The sequence below is a fragment of the Rhinatrema bivittatum genome, chromosome 1 (genome assembly GCF_901001135.1).
Source record: "Rhinatrema bivittatum chromosome 1, aRhiBiv1.1, whole genome shotgun sequence".
NCBI lineage: Eukaryota > Metazoa > Chordata > Amphibia > Gymnophiona > Rhinatrematidae > Rhinatrema > Rhinatrema bivittatum.
In genome coordinates, this window is record NC_042615.1 from 523,441,709 (window position 1) to 523,463,343 (window position 21,635).

At 47.7% G+C, this 21,635-nt stretch overlaps 1 protein-coding gene across 5 annotated transcripts in view; it reads left to right on the forward strand.

Annotated features, from left to right (window-relative positions):
* Positions 1-21,635, forward strand: part of DOCK8 (dedicator of cytokinesis 8) — a 265,097-nt gene that overhangs the window by 157,090 nt on the left and 86,372 nt on the right. For all 5 annotated transcript variants that reach the window (XM_029613102.1, XM_029613111.1, XM_029613120.1 and 2 more), the window contains 3 exons: positions 1,096-1,191; positions 3,666-3,815; positions 5,138-5,251. In XM_029613102.1, coding sequence (XP_029468962.1) covers positions 1,096-1,191; positions 3,666-3,815; positions 5,138-5,251 — 360 coding nt within the window. The remainder of the gene's footprint in view (positions 1-1,095; positions 1,192-3,665; positions 3,816-5,137; positions 5,252-21,635) is intronic.

Consider the following 21,635-nt stretch of genomic DNA (forward strand, 5'->3'; position numbering starts at 1 on the left):
TAGATATAAGGGTCAGCGAGCAAGGTCTCACCTACAGCTGGATTGCTGACTTTTTTTCTATGTATTCAGGTGCACTAACGCAGCCACCACAATACTTTGCTAATGATACCAAAATCAAACCTTACCATCTCAGCCATAAAATCTTTGCACCCCTGACACTTATGAAATGAGAGCAAAAGTATGTCAATGGCAGTAATGATTCATTGCTTCCGATAGAAATGTATGCAATGTACAGTAGAGATGTGAATTGGGTGCCGGAATCAGTTCCGGTTTTGGGATTGTGGACCCGTAGGAAATTCCGTTTCCCGCGGTCTGGACAGTTTTTGTTTTCGGCTGTCCCAAGCCGAAAAAACCCCCCACCCCGACCATTTAAATCTAATTATTTACAATCCCCCACCCTCCCGACCTCCCCCCCAAAAAAACTTTCCTAAAGTACCTGGTAGTCCAGCGGGGGTCCCGGGAGCGATATCCCGCTGTCGGCTGCCAGTAAAGAAAATGGCGCCGGTGGCCCTTTGCCCTTACCATATGTCAGGGGCTATCGGTGCCATTGGCCGGCCCCTGTCACATGGCAGGAGCAATGGACGGCCGGCACCATCTTAAAAAATGGCACGGGTAAGGGCAAAGGGCCACCGGCGCCATTTTGTTTACTGGCAGCCGACGGCCTGAGAGTGGGAGATCGCTCTCGGGACCCCGCTGGACCACCAGGTACTTTAGTAAAGTTTTCGGGGGGTCGGGAGGGTGGGGATTGTAAATAATTAGATCTAAAGGGTCAGGGTGCGTTTGGGGGTTTTTTCTATGTGCCCTTTCTCCCCCCCTCCCCAAAACGATAAGAAAACCACACGAAACTTTCGTGGGGTTTTCCTATCATTTTCGGGGAGGGGGGACGGATTAGAAAATATCATATGATATCATACGATATTTTCATCCATCAAAAAAAGATGCACATCCCTAATGTACAGTAGCGCTCAGCACAGAAAGCTCCCTTGCCATTTTTTCTCCCCGTTATTTTAATTTTTGTTTTGCATCCTGGGAATCCAGCAAGGTCTGCGAGAGATCTTTTCATGTCTTTTGTGAATGTTGTGTCTTGTTGTCCAGCACTTCCATGAAGAATTGGCGCTGCAGATGGTGGTCAGCACAGGCATGGTGAGGGAAGGCGTCTTCAAGTATGCCTGGTTCTTCTTTGAGCTCCTGGTAAGACTTTTTTTTTTTTTTTCTGCTGTTGAGACCATCAGAAGCAACATGTACAGAATGATCATTGTCCTGACAAGTGTCTCAAGCATAGTAAAGAATATGTAGGCAGAAGACCTAGTCTGAAAAAATTTGAGACTGAAATTGGTGATCAACCCTCAAATTTTTGTATGTAATTGAGGCAGTCTGTAACTTTGTAGGGTGCCACTTGTTCAGTGTTACATAAAATACTAAGCCTTGTGAAATATTCAGCTTGATCCCGAGCAATCTCATTGGTTGAATTCCAGTGCATTAATCCTGTGGAAATTCCCTGGTTCAGTGACTTGACTTTTCGGAAATCTTGTTTTGCTTCTTTTCATGATTATTATAATTTATTTTTAATAAAACCAGATTAGCTTCTAATGGTATTAATCCTTTCTAGAAAGGGTATTTACAGTAACTACAGTATGCATACTAAGCTACAGACCTTCAGATACTTGAAAGGTTTTAATGATCCATGGTTGTCAACAAACCTTTTCCACTGGAAACAATATAGTAGAACTAGGGATCACGATTTGAAACTCCAGGGAGGAAGACTTAGAACCAATGTCAGGAAATATTTCTTCACTGAGAGCGTGGTGGATGCCTGGAATGACCTTCTGGAGGAACTGGTGAAGACTAAAACTGTGAAGGATTTCAAAGAGGCATGGGATAAACACTGTGGATCCCTAAAAGGCTAGAGGATGGGAATAAATAAAAAAGCTTAACTGGCACGGAGCGGCAGTTACTCCCTTATCAGAAATGTGGGGGTAACCTGCATGGACCAGCAGTAACTACCTTGGGAAGCTTGCTGGGCAGACAAGATGGACCATTTTGGTCTTTTTCTGCAGTCATTACTATGTTACTATCTTTGCTTTTCTAAAGAGGGCAGGAAAAGCCTTGGTCATGTGTGACATGCGCTTTTTATAGCGTGCAATGTGTATGCTGCGTGCATGTCTGTGTGAACATTTTGTGTACGGCAGCAAGCACATCTCATGCGATTAGCATTCATTACTCCAGAGGCTGTTTCTGCCATCTCTTCTGTCAGGCTATTCATTTTGAGCAGGGCTTTTAGTATTCAGGACAAATCAGGCTGTGGCTTGAACAGATCAAACCTTTTATATTTGGGATGGGGGTGAGCTGGGTGCTGGGTTTTAGTCTCTCTCATGCCATGTGCCCCCTAAATCTCAGTCCTGATAATTCTTGTTTCTCTCTTTGTTGCACTATGCTTTTATGTTAAGAAGTTTCAAAGGTTTGGTAGTAGAAAAGGACTTACTACTTTCCCAGATCTTTTGTAAAGATTTTTCTTTTTAAGCAAGAAATATAATCCTCCTAGTTTAGCAAGTGAGTGTTGCATCCTGTTGCCTGGAGGGTTGTGTGGCAATGTGGGCTCTTAGTCTTGGCTAAAAGGCCAAGTAGCCATGTATCTCCTCAAACCAGCACAAGGAAACGGATGTAGTTTGTAAACAATTCACAAACCAATCACTTTATTCTTCTTCCCCCTCAACTTGACTTAGTTCACAAGGGAGGAAGCCTTCTTGGACTTGCCAGTGTTTGCAAACGTGTTGTTGATTTGGTCAGATTATCAGTGAATCCTTACCAAGTTCTGTGATGGAAGGTGATGTTAAGCGAGAAACTTGATTACTTCCGGTGTGTAGGTGCAACCTATTGTGGGAACCCTCAACTGCAGTCCTCAAGGGCCCACAGACTGGCCTGGTGTGCAGGATATTCACTACAAAAAACATTTTAGAAGCAAAGCATTTGCATATTGTTGATTACTCTGAAAAGCAGATCTGTTTGCAGTCTTGAAGGAGGTGAGGAGCTCTGCCAGAAGTGCTTCTGTGTCACATGTGTACAGCGCATGCACACCTCATAAGCATGCAGGATATGTGCTAAACACACACACACACATCTCAGGGCTTATGCCTTCCTCGTGGACACTTTTTTTTTCTCCTTTTAACCCCCAACCCCTTCAGAAGCACACACACTACTTTACCGGCATCAAGGAGTCAGGTAATACCACTCCCCCGACAGGCTGAGCTGGAGCAGAGGCTGCCTCCTCCCTGTGGCAAATATTCCCTTCTTTCTGAGCTCTAGCACATCACGTCCACTGCACGCCCAAACCTTGCCACAGTATATGGGTGGCAGGCCCGAGCTTCTGCTAAACCATAAGACAGGGTGGCCAGCTCTGGTCCTCAAGAGCCACAAATGGGCCTGGTTTTCAGGATATCCACAATGGCTATGCACTGCCTCTTGCATGCAAATCTATCTCATGCATATTCGTGATGAATTTCCTGAAAGCCAGGCTCGTTTTGTAGCTCTTGAAGAGCAGAGTTGGCCACCCCCGCCGTAGGGTCGGCCCACGTTCACTTGCCCCTCAGATCCGCCTAGCCCTGATAATGACAAATTTACCGGCATTTGCACTCCGTGATGGTTTTGTTTGTTTTTTGTTTTGAAAGATTAAGAGCATGGCTCAACATGTGCAGCACATGGAGAAGCACGAGTCTTCCCGGAGGACCCGCTTTTCGGATCGCTTCAAGGATGACGTCACCACGATTGTCAGCGTGGTCACCTCGGAAATTGCAGCCCTTTTAATTAAACCTCAGAAGGTGAGGGAATCCTGAGCCATGCTCTCCCAAAACTAATATTACATTTCATAAATATACTGAGTTCAATATTCAAAGCCATTTAGATGGATAACTCACAAGTTATCCATCTAACTCCAAGTTATCCAAGTTAGCCATTTAAATGTTTAGTTTGGAATATTGACCTTGCCATTTTCTAGAGGTCTGAAATATTTTGAGGTATTGCACTAGTATTGGAGGCGGGCCACTTTTCCATGGGCCACCCTGTATAATCTGCATGTATATGATACAATATGTGCCGGTTATAAATGCACACACACATATAAAAAGCACACATGGAACAAGTTCCAAGTTATCCAGCTAAGTGGTGGCATTTACCCAAACAAATTCTTAAAACGCTACTTATCCGGCTAAGTCAAATAGCCAGGTAAGTCTAAAAAGTGCTACTTATCTGGCTTTCTGATTGAGTCAGATAAATAACATTATAAAACTCTTCCAACTAAGTAGTGGCAAAGCCGCTACTTAGCTGGAAAAATGTGAACTTGTCTGGATTAGTGTCACCACTTAGCCAGATAACTCAGAATTTATCTGGATAAGAAGCAGCAGAGCTGCTACTTACCCGGATAAATCGGATTTTAGCCACATAAGTGTCTGCAAATGATATCCCCCATCTATTTATACTGCAAATTTTAAAATAATATGCTAGTAGATTTTTTATGCATAAATTAAATGTACTTACCCTCCATAAATCGGGTTTTACATGTGTAAATTGGGAGATTTTCTAACATGCACACACAACTGAAATTACCAGTTTTTTCCAATTAGTCTACCAGTTTGCCCAGTCCTTTGCAGGTCATCGAGACCCTCCTGGCTTTTCAGCCTGAAGTTCCTTCATTTCACCCAGACCCCCCACCCAGTCAGTATTTCACTCTGAAGATGTTTGCGATCACTTACTCCAGATACTGAGCAGGAGCAAACATAGGCAAGAAAGCTGCCAAATCTACACACGTAAATTGCTTATAAAATAGCAGCTTGCTGATGTAAATGTTGGCCCCACCCCGGAGCTCCACTGGCCCCGCCCCTTTTCTAGAGGCACAAATTTACTTGTTGTCACTGGTTTACATATGTGTGTTGAGGTTTCTAAAATAGCAGGTACTTGCCTATATGCTATTTTACACACGTAACTGCTAATTTTTACATGCGCAACTTTTGAAACTTTTAGGGTATTCTAGTCCATGTTTATCTGTTGAGGTTAGAGCAGCAAAGGGTTCTGTACTTGTCAGTTAACTTATACTTGGGGTGTTTGTTTGCTTTTGCTTATTTTTTTATTTTTATTTTTTTTACAGGAAACTGAACAAGCAGAGAAGATCAACATAAGTCTGGCCTTCTTCCTGTACGATCTCCTTTCACTGATGGATCGCGGCTTCGTGTTCAACCTCATCAAACATTACTGCAATCAGGTATGGTGCGCGGAGAGTTTGGCGTGCATTGCAGCACCGTGCATTGCAGAGATATTGATGATCAGCTCCTGTCCCAAAGCTTTCAGTCCCAGATTTAGTATTCCCAAAACCAATAAAATACAAAGCAGGTCTACGGCGCTCAACACAAGTTAGGGAAAAGAGCAGGAGTGGATGAATGTGGAGGCTTCTCTTTCCTCTGTAATTAAAGGAACTCGGCACTGTGCAGGTGGAATCCCTAGAGAGCAGAGGTCATGATGTATCGGGGGATATTCTAGATCCCCCACGGCTTTGGCTTACTGTGTTGCCACTTTCCAGCGTACTCGGAACCTCATCTGACCAATTTATGGGCTCAAAAAACAAGAAGGAAGGCGATCTATAAAAGCTGTCAGGTTGGAAAAGATAAAATAGATGCCAGATGTCCAAGTATATTTAAAGATTTATTGATAAAAAATTGAATAAAAGTAGCCCGACTCCGGCCGAGTTTCGCCACAGCGTGGCTGCCTCAGGGGCTGTATACTTGTTCAGTGTGCAAATGTGGTCATCATATGATTACTAGCTTTGACATCTGCTAGTATGTTTTTTCCGTAGTCACTATATATTCTTATATATATTTTTAAATATACTTGGCCATCTGGCATCTATTTTATCTTTTCCAACCTGACAATTTATGGCCTCTGCTGCTTTCTTTTTTTCATCTCCTTCCCCTGAGCCTGCTTTCTGCTGTCATGGTCTATATGATGCCTGCCCACAATCCTAATGATGATCAGCAGGGCAGTGTCACCACTAATTTACATTTAGTCATAATGCTGGGCATGGGATGAGGAAGAGGACCTTTCAAAAAATTTAAGCACTTCTATATATTTTCAACAACAAAATACAGATCAGAGCCAAAGATGGAGGTCTCATTTGATTTTGTTGGGTTCAGCTTCCAACCAGATGAGCTCAAAATAATGTGTAGCTAGGACTTCTGTGTTAGTTTAGAAACTCCCCTGTCATATGCTACTTCCTTTCGTCTAATGTAAAGTGCAGAAAAAAGGGTCCAAGAACAACTGAAGAGCTGAAGTTTGATAGGGACCCAGCAGCATTGAACACAAAGACAGGATTGCATAGAGTCTGAAACATGAGTCTTGGTTTGCACCCCTCCTAGAGTATTTTCAGTATAAGATGAGGTGAAGGGAGCACAGTTGTCCTGACAGAGCTACAGATCTCCCCATGTGTGAAACTAGGGGAAATGGCACAATTCACAGACCGTATGCAACACTTCATACAGTGATGATAATGATATAAATGCAGAGACCATTAGGTCTTCACTGTCCGGCTCATCTCTAGCTTAGGCTCTAGGCTAGGATTATAGGAAGGGAGAATAGTTTGCAGACCATCCCTGCAGGGACCTCCACAGAGGCAAGTCTGGATTGGTCAGCACTTTTCTATAAATGTAGATAGTGCACTTGGAGTGCTGTGGCATTCTGAGTTGAAGTTTTGAGTAGCAGGAGAGTTTATTGGTGTGTTCCCTATTTCTTAGGCCCCCACAGCTTGATACAGGGAAAAGTGGAATTTTTTTAGAGATTTAAAGGAGGAGAGAATTTCTAAACGGGGCCCTCAGCCTGGAAGTAGGGGAAGAGGCGTGTTCCTAGCACAGCACCCCACGGTCTGGCAGGAGGTGCCTTTGAGCGTGGAGGAGGAGTTTCTGAGAACTGTTTGTGTTTTTTCTTTACGGATCAAGCAAGTATTAACCAGTGTTTAATTTTATAATTATTTGAAAGTTTTCTGGCTTTTGACTAGGAGACAGTTCTGTCTCCTCACTCTGCTGGGGGTCCAGGGGGGCTGTGCCCCTTGAAATTACTTCAGCCTGGACTTCCATTCCTGGTGACCTTTGGGGTGAAACTGGTGGTCCAGTCCCTCCCCCTTCACTAGCGGTACCACTTGGGCTTGGCATTTCTGCATTTATTTTCTGAGAAAAAAAAATCTCAAAGTTAAAAGCAGAAAGAAGAGAGGTATTACTTAATTCATTTCAAGTCTTGTCCTTTTTTTTCAGCACCGTGGTCAGCTCCACCAAGCTAGCAAGTTCGGTCTCTGCCTCTGCTTGTTTTTCAGCACAGCTCCTACCGGCTCAGTTGTTTTTAATTCTTCAGTGAAACATTCTTCTCAGCTGATGCCGCGATCAAATCTTTGTACTGCCTGTGGAGAGCCTGTCATGAGGCTCTCCCGAACAGGCTTGTGCTCTGTCTGTATACTCAGCAAAGAGGTCCCTCCTCAGCGCCTATAACTAGAGTCCTGTGGTCGAGCTCCCCACCGCGCAGCCAAGCCGTTCCCGACCCGAAAAATGGCGGGATTGGCGGCCATCTTAGATCAGTCATCACTTCATGAAATGGAGCTGCACGGAGGAGGTGAGCCAGATTCTTTACATCTTCCTCCGGATTTGAGCCCTCCTCATTCTCCTCATAGGGTCCTTGACCTTCCTCCCCCCCCCGGGAAGCCTAGGCCTGGTTTTTCTACAGAATTTGTGCTTCTTATGCACAAATCCTATCTGGCCAGTCTGCAGGAAGAGGAAGATCCTCCTCCACCTAAGGCCCTGCGGTTTTATCCTCCGCAGCCTAGGGAGCCAGAGGGCCAGGAGTCCGTTCGGGTTAGAGTGGTCCCTGGGGTCCCACCACCCCCAGATCCGCCGCAGCCTTCTTTGGTTCCTGATTCTGATCCGGATCCTGACCCTCTGCTCTCCGCGCCTCCTTTAGAGGGGGACAACCCACGAGTACTCCGCATTTTTCAAAGGGAAGAGCTTTAACCCCTTATTCCTTTTGTTCTGCGAGAATTGGGAATAGAGGTTCCTCCGGAGGACACTGTCATGGCTGCTATGCCTCCTAACGCGGAGCCTCTCCTGGCGGGATTTAGGGCTCCTGCGCATACGTTTCCATTCCATCCCATGCATAAGCTTATGCTTCTTCGGGAATGGGAGTTCCCGGAGGCTGGACTCAGAGTGGGCAGAGCTATGGATAAGCTCTATCCCCTACCTGAGGACTGCTTGGATATGCTTAAGATGCCCAAGGAGATTCTTCCGTTTCTGCTGTTACCAGGCATACCACTGTCCCGCTGGTGGGTGCTACGGCCTTAAAAGATGTTCAGGACCGTAAGTTGGAATTTTATTTAAAGCGTATCTTTGAAGTTTTGTCCTTCGGTGTGCGGGTGACAATCTGCAGCAGTCTCATGCAGCGGGCAAGCCTTAGGTGGGTACAGCAGTTACTCAGCACTCAGGACCCCCTGTCTGCAGAGGCAGAGCAGGCGGATAGGCTGGAAGGAGTGATTGTATATGGGGCTGATGCCCTTTACGATCTTCTTCGGGTGCAGGCCAGGGCTATGGTCTCGGCAATCTCGGCTCGGCGTCTTCTCTGGCTGAGAAATTGGTCGGCGGATGCCGCTTCTAAGGCGCAGCTGGGCACTCTCCCCTTCAAGGGTCAGTTGCTTTTTGGAGGGACCTTGAGCAGCTTATTAAGTCTTTGGGGGAAACTAAGGTTCATAAGCTCCCAGAGGATCGCCCGATACAACAATCAAAGGCCTTCTTTCCCTCACGCACTCGTTTTCGAGGACACCGTACATATAGTACCAGGGCTCGCGGTTCCTTTACTAGGGATAATGTGTCCAGAGCCTTTTCTTGGTCTCATTCCTTTCGAGGCCGTCGGCCCTTCCAAACCAGTAGCCAGCTTCACTCGGCCCCAAAGTCCACTCCACAATGAAATAAGGAAGGCCCATTCCTCCGTTCTAAACTTAGGGGGTCGACTGTCTCTGTTTCTCGAGAAATGGGTCAAGATTACGACGGATCAGTGGGTCCTCGAGGTAATCGAAAAAGGCTATGTGTTAGATTTTGCTCGGGACCTTCTAGATCTTCACCTGTTCTCCCCCTGCGGCCCTCGAAAGAGGCCGGCTGTGGTCCACACCCTAAAAAGACTACTGGAACTGGGCACCATAGTCCTAGTCCCGATGGAGGAACAAGAGTCGGACCAGTATTCCATCTACGTTGTGGTTCCCAAAAAGGAAGGCTCCTTTCATCCAATCTTGGATCTCAAACGGGTCAACAGGGCTCTCAAGATTCCTCATTTTCATATGCAAACACTGCCGGTGGTGATAGCGGCGGTAGGCTTAGGGGAATTTATAGCCTCTCTCGACTTGACGGAGGCCTACTTCCACATTCCAATTCGCCACGAGCATCAGCGGTTCCTCCGATTCGAGATCCTGGATCCACATTTCCAGTTCAGAGCGCTCCCCTTTGGCCTCGCCACAGCTCCACAAACTTTCATCAAGGTCATGGTGGTGGTGGCGGCCTCCCTCCATCGGGACGGCATACTGGTCCATCCTTACCTAGACGATTGGCTCATCCGAGCTAAGTCGGAGTCTCTTTGCAAGCTGGCGGTCAGCAAGGTCATGGCTTGCCTCACCTCTCTCGGCTGGATAATCAACTTCCACAAGAGCAAACTCCAGCCATCTCAGACCCTGGAATTCCTGGGAGCACGCTTCGACACTCGAGTCGGCAGGGTGTTCCTTTCGGACGCATGAGCACTCAAACTCCGGGACCAAGTGCTAACCTTGCTCTCTCTTCCTCTGCCTACGGCCGGGGACTACCTCCAGGTCCTGGGTTCCATGGCCTCCACTATCGATCTGGTCCCATGGGCTTTTGCGCATATGCGTCCGATACAGAAAGCTTTGCTATCCCGCTGGAAAACGGTTTTCGGAGCAGTTTTGAACCCTTCTGCCGCTCCCCGAATCTATCGTCGCAGAACTGCAGTGGTGGCTCTCACCTGCTCACCTTTTGAAGGGAGTGTCCCTCCAAACCCCGAAGTGGATCGTTGCCTCAACGGACGCCAGCCTCTCCAGTTGGGGAGCGGTCTGCCAGACACAGTCTACACAGGGGAACTTGTCCCCAATTCAGTCTCACTGGCACATCAATCGACTAGAAGTCCGAGCTGTTCGCCTGGCTCTCAAGGTCTTTCTTCCCTTGCTTCATCGCAAGGTGGTACATGTTCTCTTCGATAACTCCACCACGGTAGCATATATCAATCATCAGGGAGGCACAAAGAGTCGACTGGTGGCTCTGGAAGCCAGTAAGCTCTTGGTCTGGGCAGAACGTCATCTAGAGTGCTTGGCAGCATCCCACATTGCGGGGAAGGAGAATGTCCAAGTCTATTTTCTCAGTCGCCAGCAGTTAGACCCCAGCGAGTGGGAATTGTCGGACAGGGCAATGGATCTCATCATCCTCAGGTGGGGTCTCCCACACCTGGATCTGATGGCCATCATGTACAATGTGAAAGCTTCCAGGTTTTTCAGCCGCAGATGAGAGCATTGCGCCAAAGGAGTGGATGCATTGTTCCTTCCATGGCCTCACGACATTCTTCTATATGTGTTCCCAACAAGGCAATTAGTGGGCAAAGTTCTCAGACGAATCAAGCTCCATCATGGTCCCGTCATCCTCGTGGCTCCGGAATGGCCCCGCAGACCGTGGTTCGCGGATCTGGTGAATCTCGCCACCGACGGTCCTCTCCGCCTCGGACATCTCCCTCATCTCCTTCGGCAGGGTCCTGTATTTTTCGACCAGGCAGATCACTTCTGTCTAGCGACCTGGCTTTTGAACGGCGTAGATTGAGGAAGAAGGGATATAAAGAAGACGTTATATCCACTCTGAGACCTAGAAAGCCAGCTACCTCTCTTGCTTATGTTCGGGTATGGAAGGTTTTCAAAAATGCGTGTGCCGCATCGGGAGTGTCGGCTCTTAGGGCTCCGGTTTCTCAAGTCCTTTCTTTTTTCCAGAATGGTCTCTCCAAGGGATTGTCTTTTAGTTCCTTATGGATTCAGGTCTCCACGCTGGGCTCCCTCCTGGGGAAGTATTGATGGTTCCCTATATGTACCTGGATCAGTCCATACCCTGGGTTATGTCACCAATCCAGCAGAGGGAGGCAGAGAAACATTCTACAGACTCTGACGTATAGCCTGGGGTGCCACCTGCAGTACATCAGTATTTCTCTATCTCCCAGCAGAGGTGGACGTGCCTAACCCTGCAGTCTGTGGTAGTCTTTTTCTAGTCAGGTAGTTTAGGAATTAGTTTTAGTAGGCTTTCTATGTCTTTTGTCTGTGAGAGGCTGTTCCTTTAATTTAATTTAAAAAAAAAAAAAAAGTCTAACTTTTGTTACCAGCCGCCTCCCAGGAGGTTGGGAGGTCCTGAAGGGACTATCCCTCCTGGTTCTGAGGTCACTGGAGTTGGGGAGGTTTTGTACCCAGCAACCACTCCTGGCAGGGGTGATACCGGGGAGCCCGGCTCACTCACCCTATTTGGAGCAGCTGCCAGGGTCCGCGTATTTGGTCAGGTAAAAAAAAAAAATGCTTTTCTTTTAATTTCTATTTCTGCCGGCAGCTTTTATTGTAGTTTATTTCACTATTTCAGTGTTCGATGGTGCCGTGGTTTTTAATTTTCACCGGGGTGCACTTTATTCTTTTTTCTTTTTCTTCGCGCCGGTTTTTTCTCACAATGCCGCGAGGCGCGGCCTGCCGTGCCTGTGGGGACACGCGTGCGCGGCTCTCACAGCAGAGTCTCTGTTCTGCTTGCCTCCCCGATGGGGATGGCTCGTCTATTTTATCTGCGAAAGACGCAAATCGGCCGGCTCACGCAGCCCCGAAACCTTGGCGCGGCTGCTCCCCTACCCTGGACCATTTTGCTGCAGTGCAAGAACGGAAGCTGTATTAAGTGCTATGCGAGTGGCGACATAGCAGGTTATACAGGGAGCTCCGGACCCGCCTCCCTTGTCGCCGCAGCCGGCTGTCCCTGGGGGACAAGCTGCGCAATGCTGAGGTAGGTTTAGTTGAGGAGAGCCTTGAGGAAGCTTCAAATTCCTCTTCCTCTTCCTCTTTTTCAGGGGATTTTATCCGGTTTCTTCATAAGGCTTATAAGTCCAGGAAGGACCACAGAAAGTACAGGGACTGCTCATCTGGGCAGGGACTAAAGGTCCGCTCCTCCAAACGTGCGAGACCAAGTGGTTTTGATGCTTTGTCAACTCCAAAGCGTCCCCTTCGCTCAAGCCCAGATCATTCCACTTTTTCTACTTCAGAGGATTCTGAACATGACTCTTTGGCTATCCAGGGCAAGTCCCTGCTGGATGTGGATCTCGGAGGAGATCTTGGTTTGGGCAATAGTTCTGACCCTCACATAGCGGATGGGGATGATCCCAAAGTGGTCCGCCTTTTTAGGAGGGAGGAACTTAGTCCTTTGATTCCGGCCAATTTTACTTGAATTGGGTCTTGAGGCTCCGAAGAAGGATTCTTGGATGGATGATATCGATCCGGTGTTGGTAGGCCTTAGGGGTCCGATGACATCCTTTCCTTTCCATCTTTCTCTTACTGACCCTTTGTACTGGGAGTGGGACACTCCTGAATTAGGTCTTAAGGTAGCACGGGCCATGGACAAGCTATATCCATTACCGAAGGAAGTTTTGGAAGTTTTGAAGATTCCCAAGGTAGATGCCGCAGTGTCAGCTGTCACTAAGAGGACAACTATCCCAGTGACGGGAGCTACGGCCCTTAAACAGCTACAGGATCGTAAACTGGATGTTCAGCTCAAACAAATTTTTGAGGTTTCTGCACTAGGTGCACAGGCGGCTATGTGTAGTAGCTTGGCTTTACGAGCTGGCCTGCGGTGGGTTCAGTCTTTGCAAAACAATTCTTCCCTCTCTAATGAGGAGGTAGCACAAGCTAGTCAATTGGAGGCTACGGTTGCCTACAGCACAGATGCTTTATATGATCTCCTCAGGACCTTGGCTCGCTCTATGGTGGCTTCAGTGTCGGCTCACAGACTCCTCTGGTTGAGGAATTGGTCTGTGGACGCATCCTCAAAGGCTCAGTTAGGAGCTTTACCCTTTAAGGGAAAATTGTTCTTTGGAAAGGACTTGGAAGACATAATTCTGTCCTTAGGAGAGAATAAGATTCACAAATTACCCGAGGATCGTCCTAGAGCTCGAAGCTCCTTCTCATCCCGCTCTCATTTTCGGTCTGGTCGAAGATTCCGTTCTTCTCGTCCATCGGCTCCACCAGCTAAGCAGTCTTCGGGTAAGCAACAGAATTGGCCTCAGTCCTTTCGTGGCCGCCGCTTCGGAAGACCTGGAATTTCCCAAGCTTCAGGTGGAACAAAGTCTGCCCAATGAGATAGTGCGGTCTATTCCCCGGTTCCGGTTATAGGAGGCAGGCTGTCTCTGTTTTACGGGGAATGGACCAGATGGACGTCAGATCAGTGGGTTCTCACAGTGATAAATCACCATGTTCTTACCTGGAAAAACGTCGCGCAATAAAGGACTCTCTGCAGCGTTTGAGTGACCTCGGAGCTATAGTTCTTGTTCCACAATCAGAACAATGGAGGGGTCATTATTCAATTTTCTTCGTCGTTCCAAAAATGGAAGGAGCCTTTTGTCCCATTCTTGACCTCAAAAGAGTCAACCGTTGCCTATGGATTCCCAAGTTTCAAATGGAAACTCTCTGGTCCGTCATAGCTTCGGTACACAAGGGAGAGTTCCTAGCGTCTCTCGACCTTACCGAGGCCTATCTTCACATCTGCATTTGTTCCGATCATCAGAAGTTTCTCAGGTTTTGCATTCTAGGGCAGCATTATCAATTCAGGGCTCTCCCGTTCGGGTTAGCCACAGCTCCCAGAACATTTACCACGGTAATGATTGTGGTGGCAGCACAACTCAGGAAGGAGGGCCTTTTGGTCCATCCGTACCTGGACAACTGGTTAATTTGGGCGAAGTCGGAGTCTCTTTGTTGCTCAATGGTCAGCAGAGTCATTGACGTTTTGCAGTCTCTAGGTTGGGTGATCATCAAGGACAAGAGTCACCTAGTCCCTTCGCAGTCTCTGGAGTTTTTGGACGCACTGTTCGACACTCGTCAAGGGAGAGTGTTCCTTCCAGAACATCGCCTTCTCAAGCTGCAAACGCAAATCTGAAACTTACTGTCCATTCCTATACCATGTGTACGGGCTTATTTGATACTCATCGGCTCAATGACTTCTACTCTGGAGTTGGTTCCCTGGGCCTTTGCGCATATGAGGCCACTTCAGTCTGCATTGCTTTCACGCTGGAATCCAGTTTCGGAACTATACCACCTTCCCCTTTCAGAGAAGGCTCGATCCAGTCTGGGTTGGTGGTTACAGCGGGTCAATCTACGGCGGGGAGTACCTCTAGAGATTCCGGAATGGACTGTAATCACAGCCGATGCCAGTCTTTCAGGCTGGGGAGCGGTATGTCAGAAAACATCTGTTCAAGTTCAGTGGTCCGAAGAAGAAGCGCGGTGATCGATCAATCGATTAGAGACCAGAGCGGTACGCTTGGCTTTGTTCGTTCTTCAACCTCTCCTATGCGGGAAGTCGGTGCGGATTCTCGCCAACAATGCGACCACTATAGCGTACATCAACCGCCAGGGAGGAACTTGAAGCCACCTGGTGACGTGGGAAGTGCAGCAGCTGATCACCTGGGTGGAACAACGTCTGGTCAGCATCGCAGTTTCTCACATTGCCAGGGTAGACAACGTTCAAGCCGACTTCCTCAGTCAACATCATCTCGACCCGGGGGAGTTGACATGCAACAGATGGTCCAGACCGGCAGTGGATCTCATGGCAACATTCCAGAATTCCAAGGCCCCTCGGTTCTTCAGCCGCAGGAGGGAAAGAGGAGCGGAAGGAGTGGACGCTCTGGTAGTTCCTTGGCCAAAGGATGCTCTTCTCTATGTGTTTCCACCCTGGTCTCTGATTGGCAAGGTCCTGCATCGGATAGAGCTTTAACGAGTCGATGTTATTTTAGTGGCTCCAGAGTGGCTACGCCGTCCGTGGTTCGCGGACTTAGTCAGTCTGGCACTGGATGGTCCCCTATGATTTCGGGATCTGCCGTGCCTCTTGTCTCAGGGTCCGGTTTGTTTGGAAGAGGTCGAACGCTTCTTTTAGCGGCATGGCTTTTGAGAGGCACCGGTTAAAAAACAAAGGTTATTCCGATGCTGTGGTAACTACTTTATTGCGTTCTCGTAAGCCTTCTATATCTTTGGCTTATGCGAGGGTGTGGAGAGTTTTTAAAGCGTGGTGTATTGAGCACCAATTAGATCCGGTGCAGTCTTCCATATCGGATATTTTGTCTTTTTTACAAGATGGTTTAGCGAAAGGTTTGTCCTGCAGTTCCTTACGTGTCCAAGTTGCAGCTCTTGGATGCTTTCGGGGTAAGGTACGTGGATTATCCTTGGCGGCGCATCCGGACATAGCGCATTTTCTCAGAGGCGCAAAACATCTACGTCCTCTATTCCGGATCCCTTGTCCTGCATGGAGTTTGAATTTGGTTCTTAGGGCTCTGTGTGCGGCACCTTTTGAACCCCTTAAACATATGACTTTGAAAGATCTTACATTGAAGGTGGTTTTCCTTGTGGCCATTTCCTCAGCTCATAGAATTTCGGAGTTACAGGCCTTGTCCTGCAGAGAGTCCTTTCTTAGAATTTCTGATACAGGAGTTTCATTACGTTCTGTGCCTTCTTTTTTACCCAAGGTTGTTTCTTCTTTTCATTAAATCAGTCGGTAGAGCTTCCAGCTTTTCCGTGTTTGGATCGTACGGATCCTTCCTCTAAGGATCTCAAGAAACTGGATGTGCGATGTGTGCTGTTGCGTTACCTTGAAGTTACCAACAGTTTTCGATTGTCTGATCATTTGTTTGTTCTGTGGAGTGGTCCTCATAAGGGTCATAATGTTTCCAAGGCTACGATTGCTCGCTGGTTAAAAGAAACCATTCGGTCAGCTTATCTTCTGGCTCGTCGAGATCTTCCGGAAGGTTTGAGGGCTCATTCCACCAGGTCGCAAGCTACATCACGGGCAGAGTGCCAACTAGTTTCTCCTCAGGAGATTTGTAAGGCAGCGACTTGGAAGTCGCTGCACACTTTTGCTCGTCATTACCGCTTAGATGTCCAGGCTTCGAGTTCGGCAGCCTTCGGAGAGAGTGTTCTCCGAGCGGAACTCTCTGGGTCCCACCCCAAGTAAAACAGCTCTGGTACATCCCAGGGTCTGGACTGATCCAGGTGCGTACAGGGAAAGGAAAATTGGTTCTTAACTGCTAATTTTCGTTCAGAGGCCTGCCCTTTTTAAGTCTCCTTACAGCAATTATTCAGTTCTCAGAAGAGTCCGCTCATTCACTGTTTTGGTGTATAAACCGCTTTTCATGCTGTCTACTTTCTTAATGTTTGCTTGTTTATTCCCACGGTTCTATGGGATTCTGCTTCCATTTAGGATTTGTGAGTTGGAAGTATGTTATAGTGTTTAGATAGCCAGTTAGTTTTTTATTGGTTAGATTTCTGCTTTGATATCGTTCAATACTGATGGACTGCAGGTGGAACCCCAGGGTATACGTCAGAGTCAGTAGAATGTTTCTCTGCCTCCCTCTGCTGGATTGGTGACATAACCCAGGGTCTGAACTGATCCATGGTACTACAGAAACGAAAATTAGCAGGTAAGAACCAATTTTCCTTTATCCGGTGGTGGCTCATCCGGATGTCGTCCGTTTCCTCAAGGGGGCCAAACATTTGAATCCACCGGTTCAAGCTATGTGTCCCTCTTGGAGTCTTAACTTGGTTCTTTGGGTTCTATGTGAAGCCCCTTTCGAACCCCTACGGCGAGCAACGCTTAAAGATTTGACTCTTAAAACCGTCTTCCTGGTTTCCATCTGTTCAGCCAGAAGGGTCTCAGAGCTTCAGGCTTTGTCGTGCAGAGATCCTTTTCTACGTTTTTCGGATTCTGGCGTATCTCTCAGGACGGTACCTTCCTTTTTACCGAAGGTCGTGTCTTCTTTTCATGTCAATCAGTCAGTTGAACTCCCGGCTGTTACGACTGTCGCTGCCCGACGTCTCCACTCCGCCCACCTTACCTTTTTTGCGACTCCTCCCACGGTTGATGGATGTCTGGCTGCCGTGGCGTCTGCCTGCCATCCTTTCTGGTGTCCCCAGTCCAGCTTGGGCGCTGCATCCCGCCATGTTGTCCAGGTACCATAGGACGCGCGCGCCGTGTGGCCCTGCTTCTTATTCTCTATTTGGCGCAAACCTCAAGGGCATCCCCCTGTGATGACGTAACTCATCCCGGATACAAAAGCCTACACTTTTTGCTAGCTAATCGAGTTAGCAAGGGATCTCCTTACGGATGGGATTCACTCTCCGTACCTAGCTACTCTGCCTCTCCAACTTTTGGACTTTATCCTAATGGGGTACCCGCTCCTCGGGGGCCTCTCTCATTTCTTGCAGATCACTATCAGGAACCGGTACTCGCTCCTCGAGGGCCCATGTTCCCTGACTCACTGCCTGAACCTCTCTTCTGCTTGGAAGAAACCACTGCCTACATCATCAGTGAGTTACCAACTTTATTTCCTCAGAGCTGTTCCTTGGAACCAGCTGAACCTTGGAACCAGGTACTCGCTCCTCGAGGGCCTGCCTCTATTCCAGCTTCTGTGCCACCTTCCATGAGAAACCGCTATGTGAGTAACCTTACCAACGAGGCCCTATACCTGAACTCTGTGCATGCTCCACTGTACTCACTATCTCAGTTTTCTCCACTACAGCACAGCCATAGAGGGAATCGCTGTTCCAGTATCCTGAGGAACCCTAGCCCAGCCGGGCTTCATCTCTACTCACTACTGCCACCTCTGGTGGCTTATCAACTCTGCTAATAAAAGATATAACTCTGTGTTGTGTGTCCCAAAGCTGAGCCTGACCTGTGGCCCCTCACGGGACTTCCCCCCCTCCCCCTGTGGGCATGGTCAGCTGCCACAGTGTCCAAGGGTCCACCCAAAACCTGACAAACAATAACACCTGCTTTTTCTTCTGATGACATCGCGAACACTCTGGGAGGTGATCTTCGCAGCTTAGATGTGAAGAGGGTCTTGCTGCGTTACCTTGAAGTTACCAATGATTTCCGTGTATCGGGTCAGCTTTTTGTTCTCTGGAATGGCCCAAACAGGGGTAATAAAGCCTTGAAGGCCACTATTGCCCGTTGGCTCAAGGAAGCTATTGCGTCGGCGTATATCTGTAAGGGTCGTCCGGTTCCAAATGGTTTAAAGGCTCACTCTTTATGCTCTCAGGCCACTTCTTGGGCTGAGAATCAAGTGGTCTCTCCTGAGGAAATTTATAGGGCAGCTACTTGGAAATCCCTGCATATCTTTGCTCGGCACTACCGTCTGGATGTCCGGGCTCCAGTGTTTGGCTCCTTCGGACGGCAGGTTCTTCGAACGGGACTGTCTCTGTCCCACACTGTTTAGGGAAGCTTTGGTACATCCCAGGGTCTGGACTGATCTGGGTACATACAGGGAAAGGAAAATTGGTTTCTTACCTGCTAATTTTAGTTCATGTAGTACCACGGATCAGTCCAGACGCCCTCCCGCACTAGTTTTCCTCCGTCCGCTCAAAGTTTCTTTTTTTTCCTTTTTCCGGATACCTGAATATCTAAATCCTCTCTTCTTTCTCAGTTAAGGCACCAGAAGCATCTAACAGATGAATATGAAAAAATATATATATGTTATGCAGAGCGTTGTTCCGTAGAGAATTCTTTCTAATTGCTCAAATTGTTCAGTTGTTCAACTGTTTTGTTCTTGTTACTTGCTTGATCTCTAGGGAGTTTTTTCTATCTGTTCTGAAAGTACTTTATACTGAAGGGAGCAGGGGAGGTTCTATCCTATTATGGGATGCCTTTTCAGTTCTAGTCTGTCTCCATCTGCTGAGCAGGGGGCACAGCCCAGGGTCTGGACTGATCCGTGGTACTACAGGAATGAAAATTAGCAGGTAAGAACCAATTTTCCTTTCTTGCTGTTTTGGGAGGACTTTTTGCCACCAGTTCCTGCCCACTGAGAAGGAGGAGAGATTTTTTATTTTGAACACTTTTTGGGACTTTCTAACAGCAGAAGTCCAGCTTTTACCACGAGAGAAGGAGATAGGAGATCAGCCCCACCTACTCTTCATCACTCAGGAGTGCTGGGTCTTTAGCTGGTGCTTCCATCCTAAAGGACATTGACTCCGCTGATAAATCTGAGGAAAAAGTTCCCTTTTGGACTATTTATTTTTGTAAGAAGATTATCTAGAGAATTTTTGTTGTGAATTGGACTTTAAGTATTTTTGGTTGCAGTAAATTTTTGTGGTCCAGCGTCTTCATTCAGAGCCCTAAAGCAAGGACATCAGAATAGCGAGTGCACCTGAGAGAGAGCAACCCAAGTGAGACTGAATGACTGTGTGCTGGTACCCACTCCTGTGAGCCTAGGGCCCTGGAGGGTAATCCTCTTCCTCTCCGAAACTAACCCTGGGGAAAGTGGACTCTGTTTGTGTGAGAAGAGAGAGGTTTGGGAGTAAAAGTGACCCCGGGGACAAAGGTGTGCCCTTGCATTCCTGGAGGGCCCCAAAGAAGGGGGGGGGGTTACATAAATAGCACCACTCATCCCTGCAGGAGCTCTGCAGACTTTAAGGGGTAATACTGATACATTTATTATTATTTAATTCCAGCACATTATCCTGGGGAAAACTGAGGTACAGGGAAATAAATAACTTGGCCTTCACATTGACCCGGAGGGAATATGAACATATATCTCAGGACTTCCTGTGACTTGTACTTGAAAATTTTAACTTGGTGATGGCTGACTGGAGGCCCCACAGGTAGAACAAAACTGGTTTGGGGGCCACCTGCGGTACAGAGACTGCCAGCTGGCTGCCACAGCTAGTAAGGAGGAGCAGCTTGAGCTGCCAAATAGGGGTAGGGGAGGCACACGAGTCCCTCGAGTAACAGACAGACACGCCTGCCTCTCTGGACCCTTTCTTCCCCTTCCCAGCTGTGTCTGTATTAGTAATGCGGGATATTAGTGCACATGGCATGGAGATGAAGGGACTTGGAAGTGCAGCCGCCCACTGGGTCTCCATGCTACCAGCCTTCTGCCATCAATCCTTCTGCTGCAGGCACTCAAAGGCGGGAGGGAGAATGGAGACGCAGGATAGACTAAAGGGAGAGATGGAGGAAGGTGGCAGAAGAGAGGGAGAGGAGGGAGATTGAAGAAAAAGGAGACAGGGAAGAGAGGAGTGTGTACCTGTGTAAGACTGTTGCTAGCTATAGATGTGTGTGAGAGAGAGAGTATGCGTGTGTGTGTGTGTGTGTAAGTGTAAGAAAGAAGCTGTAGATCATCATATGGGAAGCTGGCTGAATATGCAAGTAAAACTGGGTGAAATTTCGATGACGGGTGGGATAGAAAATATGACTAGAGTGTATGGGAGAAGATGAATGTGTGTTTTGGTAATTGAAGCTGAGTGCATTTTTTAATGTCAGCATAAAGAAACTGGACATGGGAGTCTGAGTCTTTTTAAGTAAGGCTGCATATGCCTAATAGCACAATAGAAATAACAGGTAGTTATGGGAGGTTGTGTTTGTATATGTAAGGGAGTGTATGACTGTGCATGAAGGAGGCTGTGGCTATTTGTGTGAGGGAGTCTATAGTTCTCCCTGTGAAGGAGGATGTGGCCACATGTGTGAGGGTTGTGAGATTAGGCTATGGCCGTTGGTGTGTTTGCTAGGCTATGCAAGTTGTAGGCTGAATTTTCAAACGGCCGCGTGCATAAAAATCGGAACTTATGTGAGTGGTTGGGTCCTGAGCGTGTCGCGCGCATTTTCAAAAGGGCCCAGCCGAGGACAGGTAATTACCTGAAAAAAAAGAACTTCAGAGCCTGCTTGAAGTACTGTGTTTCCTCATTGGGTGAGTTTATTCTCACTGAATTACCATCTGGACCCTGACATCAGTGGGAGGGGCTGAAGAGTGCCTCTAAGACCGGCATTGAGTGGCGCGCCACTGGCACGCCGCCAAAGCCGCGCGCGCCTAAGGGGCGCGCGCGGCTTTGCCCGGCTTAGCCCAGATTAGTTTGGGTTAGTTTGTGAAGGCTAATAGATTTTAATATTTCTGTTTAAATTGTTATTTCTTTTGATAGCTGTCCCACCAAGAGGCGAATCTTAGGTTTGGTAACGTGGAAGGGTATCTCTGGATATATTCTTTGTATATTTAATCTTTTTAGTACAATATGCCTCATAAACGTAAAGCCAAGGTGAAAGTATACCCAGCAGAACAATCACCTTCGCTACAACAAAGATTTTTTCCTGAGTATGCTGTTTCAACATCGACTCAGGGCTTGGCAAATCCCATAGGTGGGAATGTGGGAGGAATACAAGTTTCACCAGGGGAAATATCACTAAGCTCACCCCTACCTCGCCAGCTGATTATAGCTTCCCCACAAACTCCTTTGAATGTTGCTGGAGTAGGAGGAGGAATTCTTGCTCCATTACCCCAGCATGCTGGGAACATTGAGGGTAGTTTGGAGAAAGCTAGGT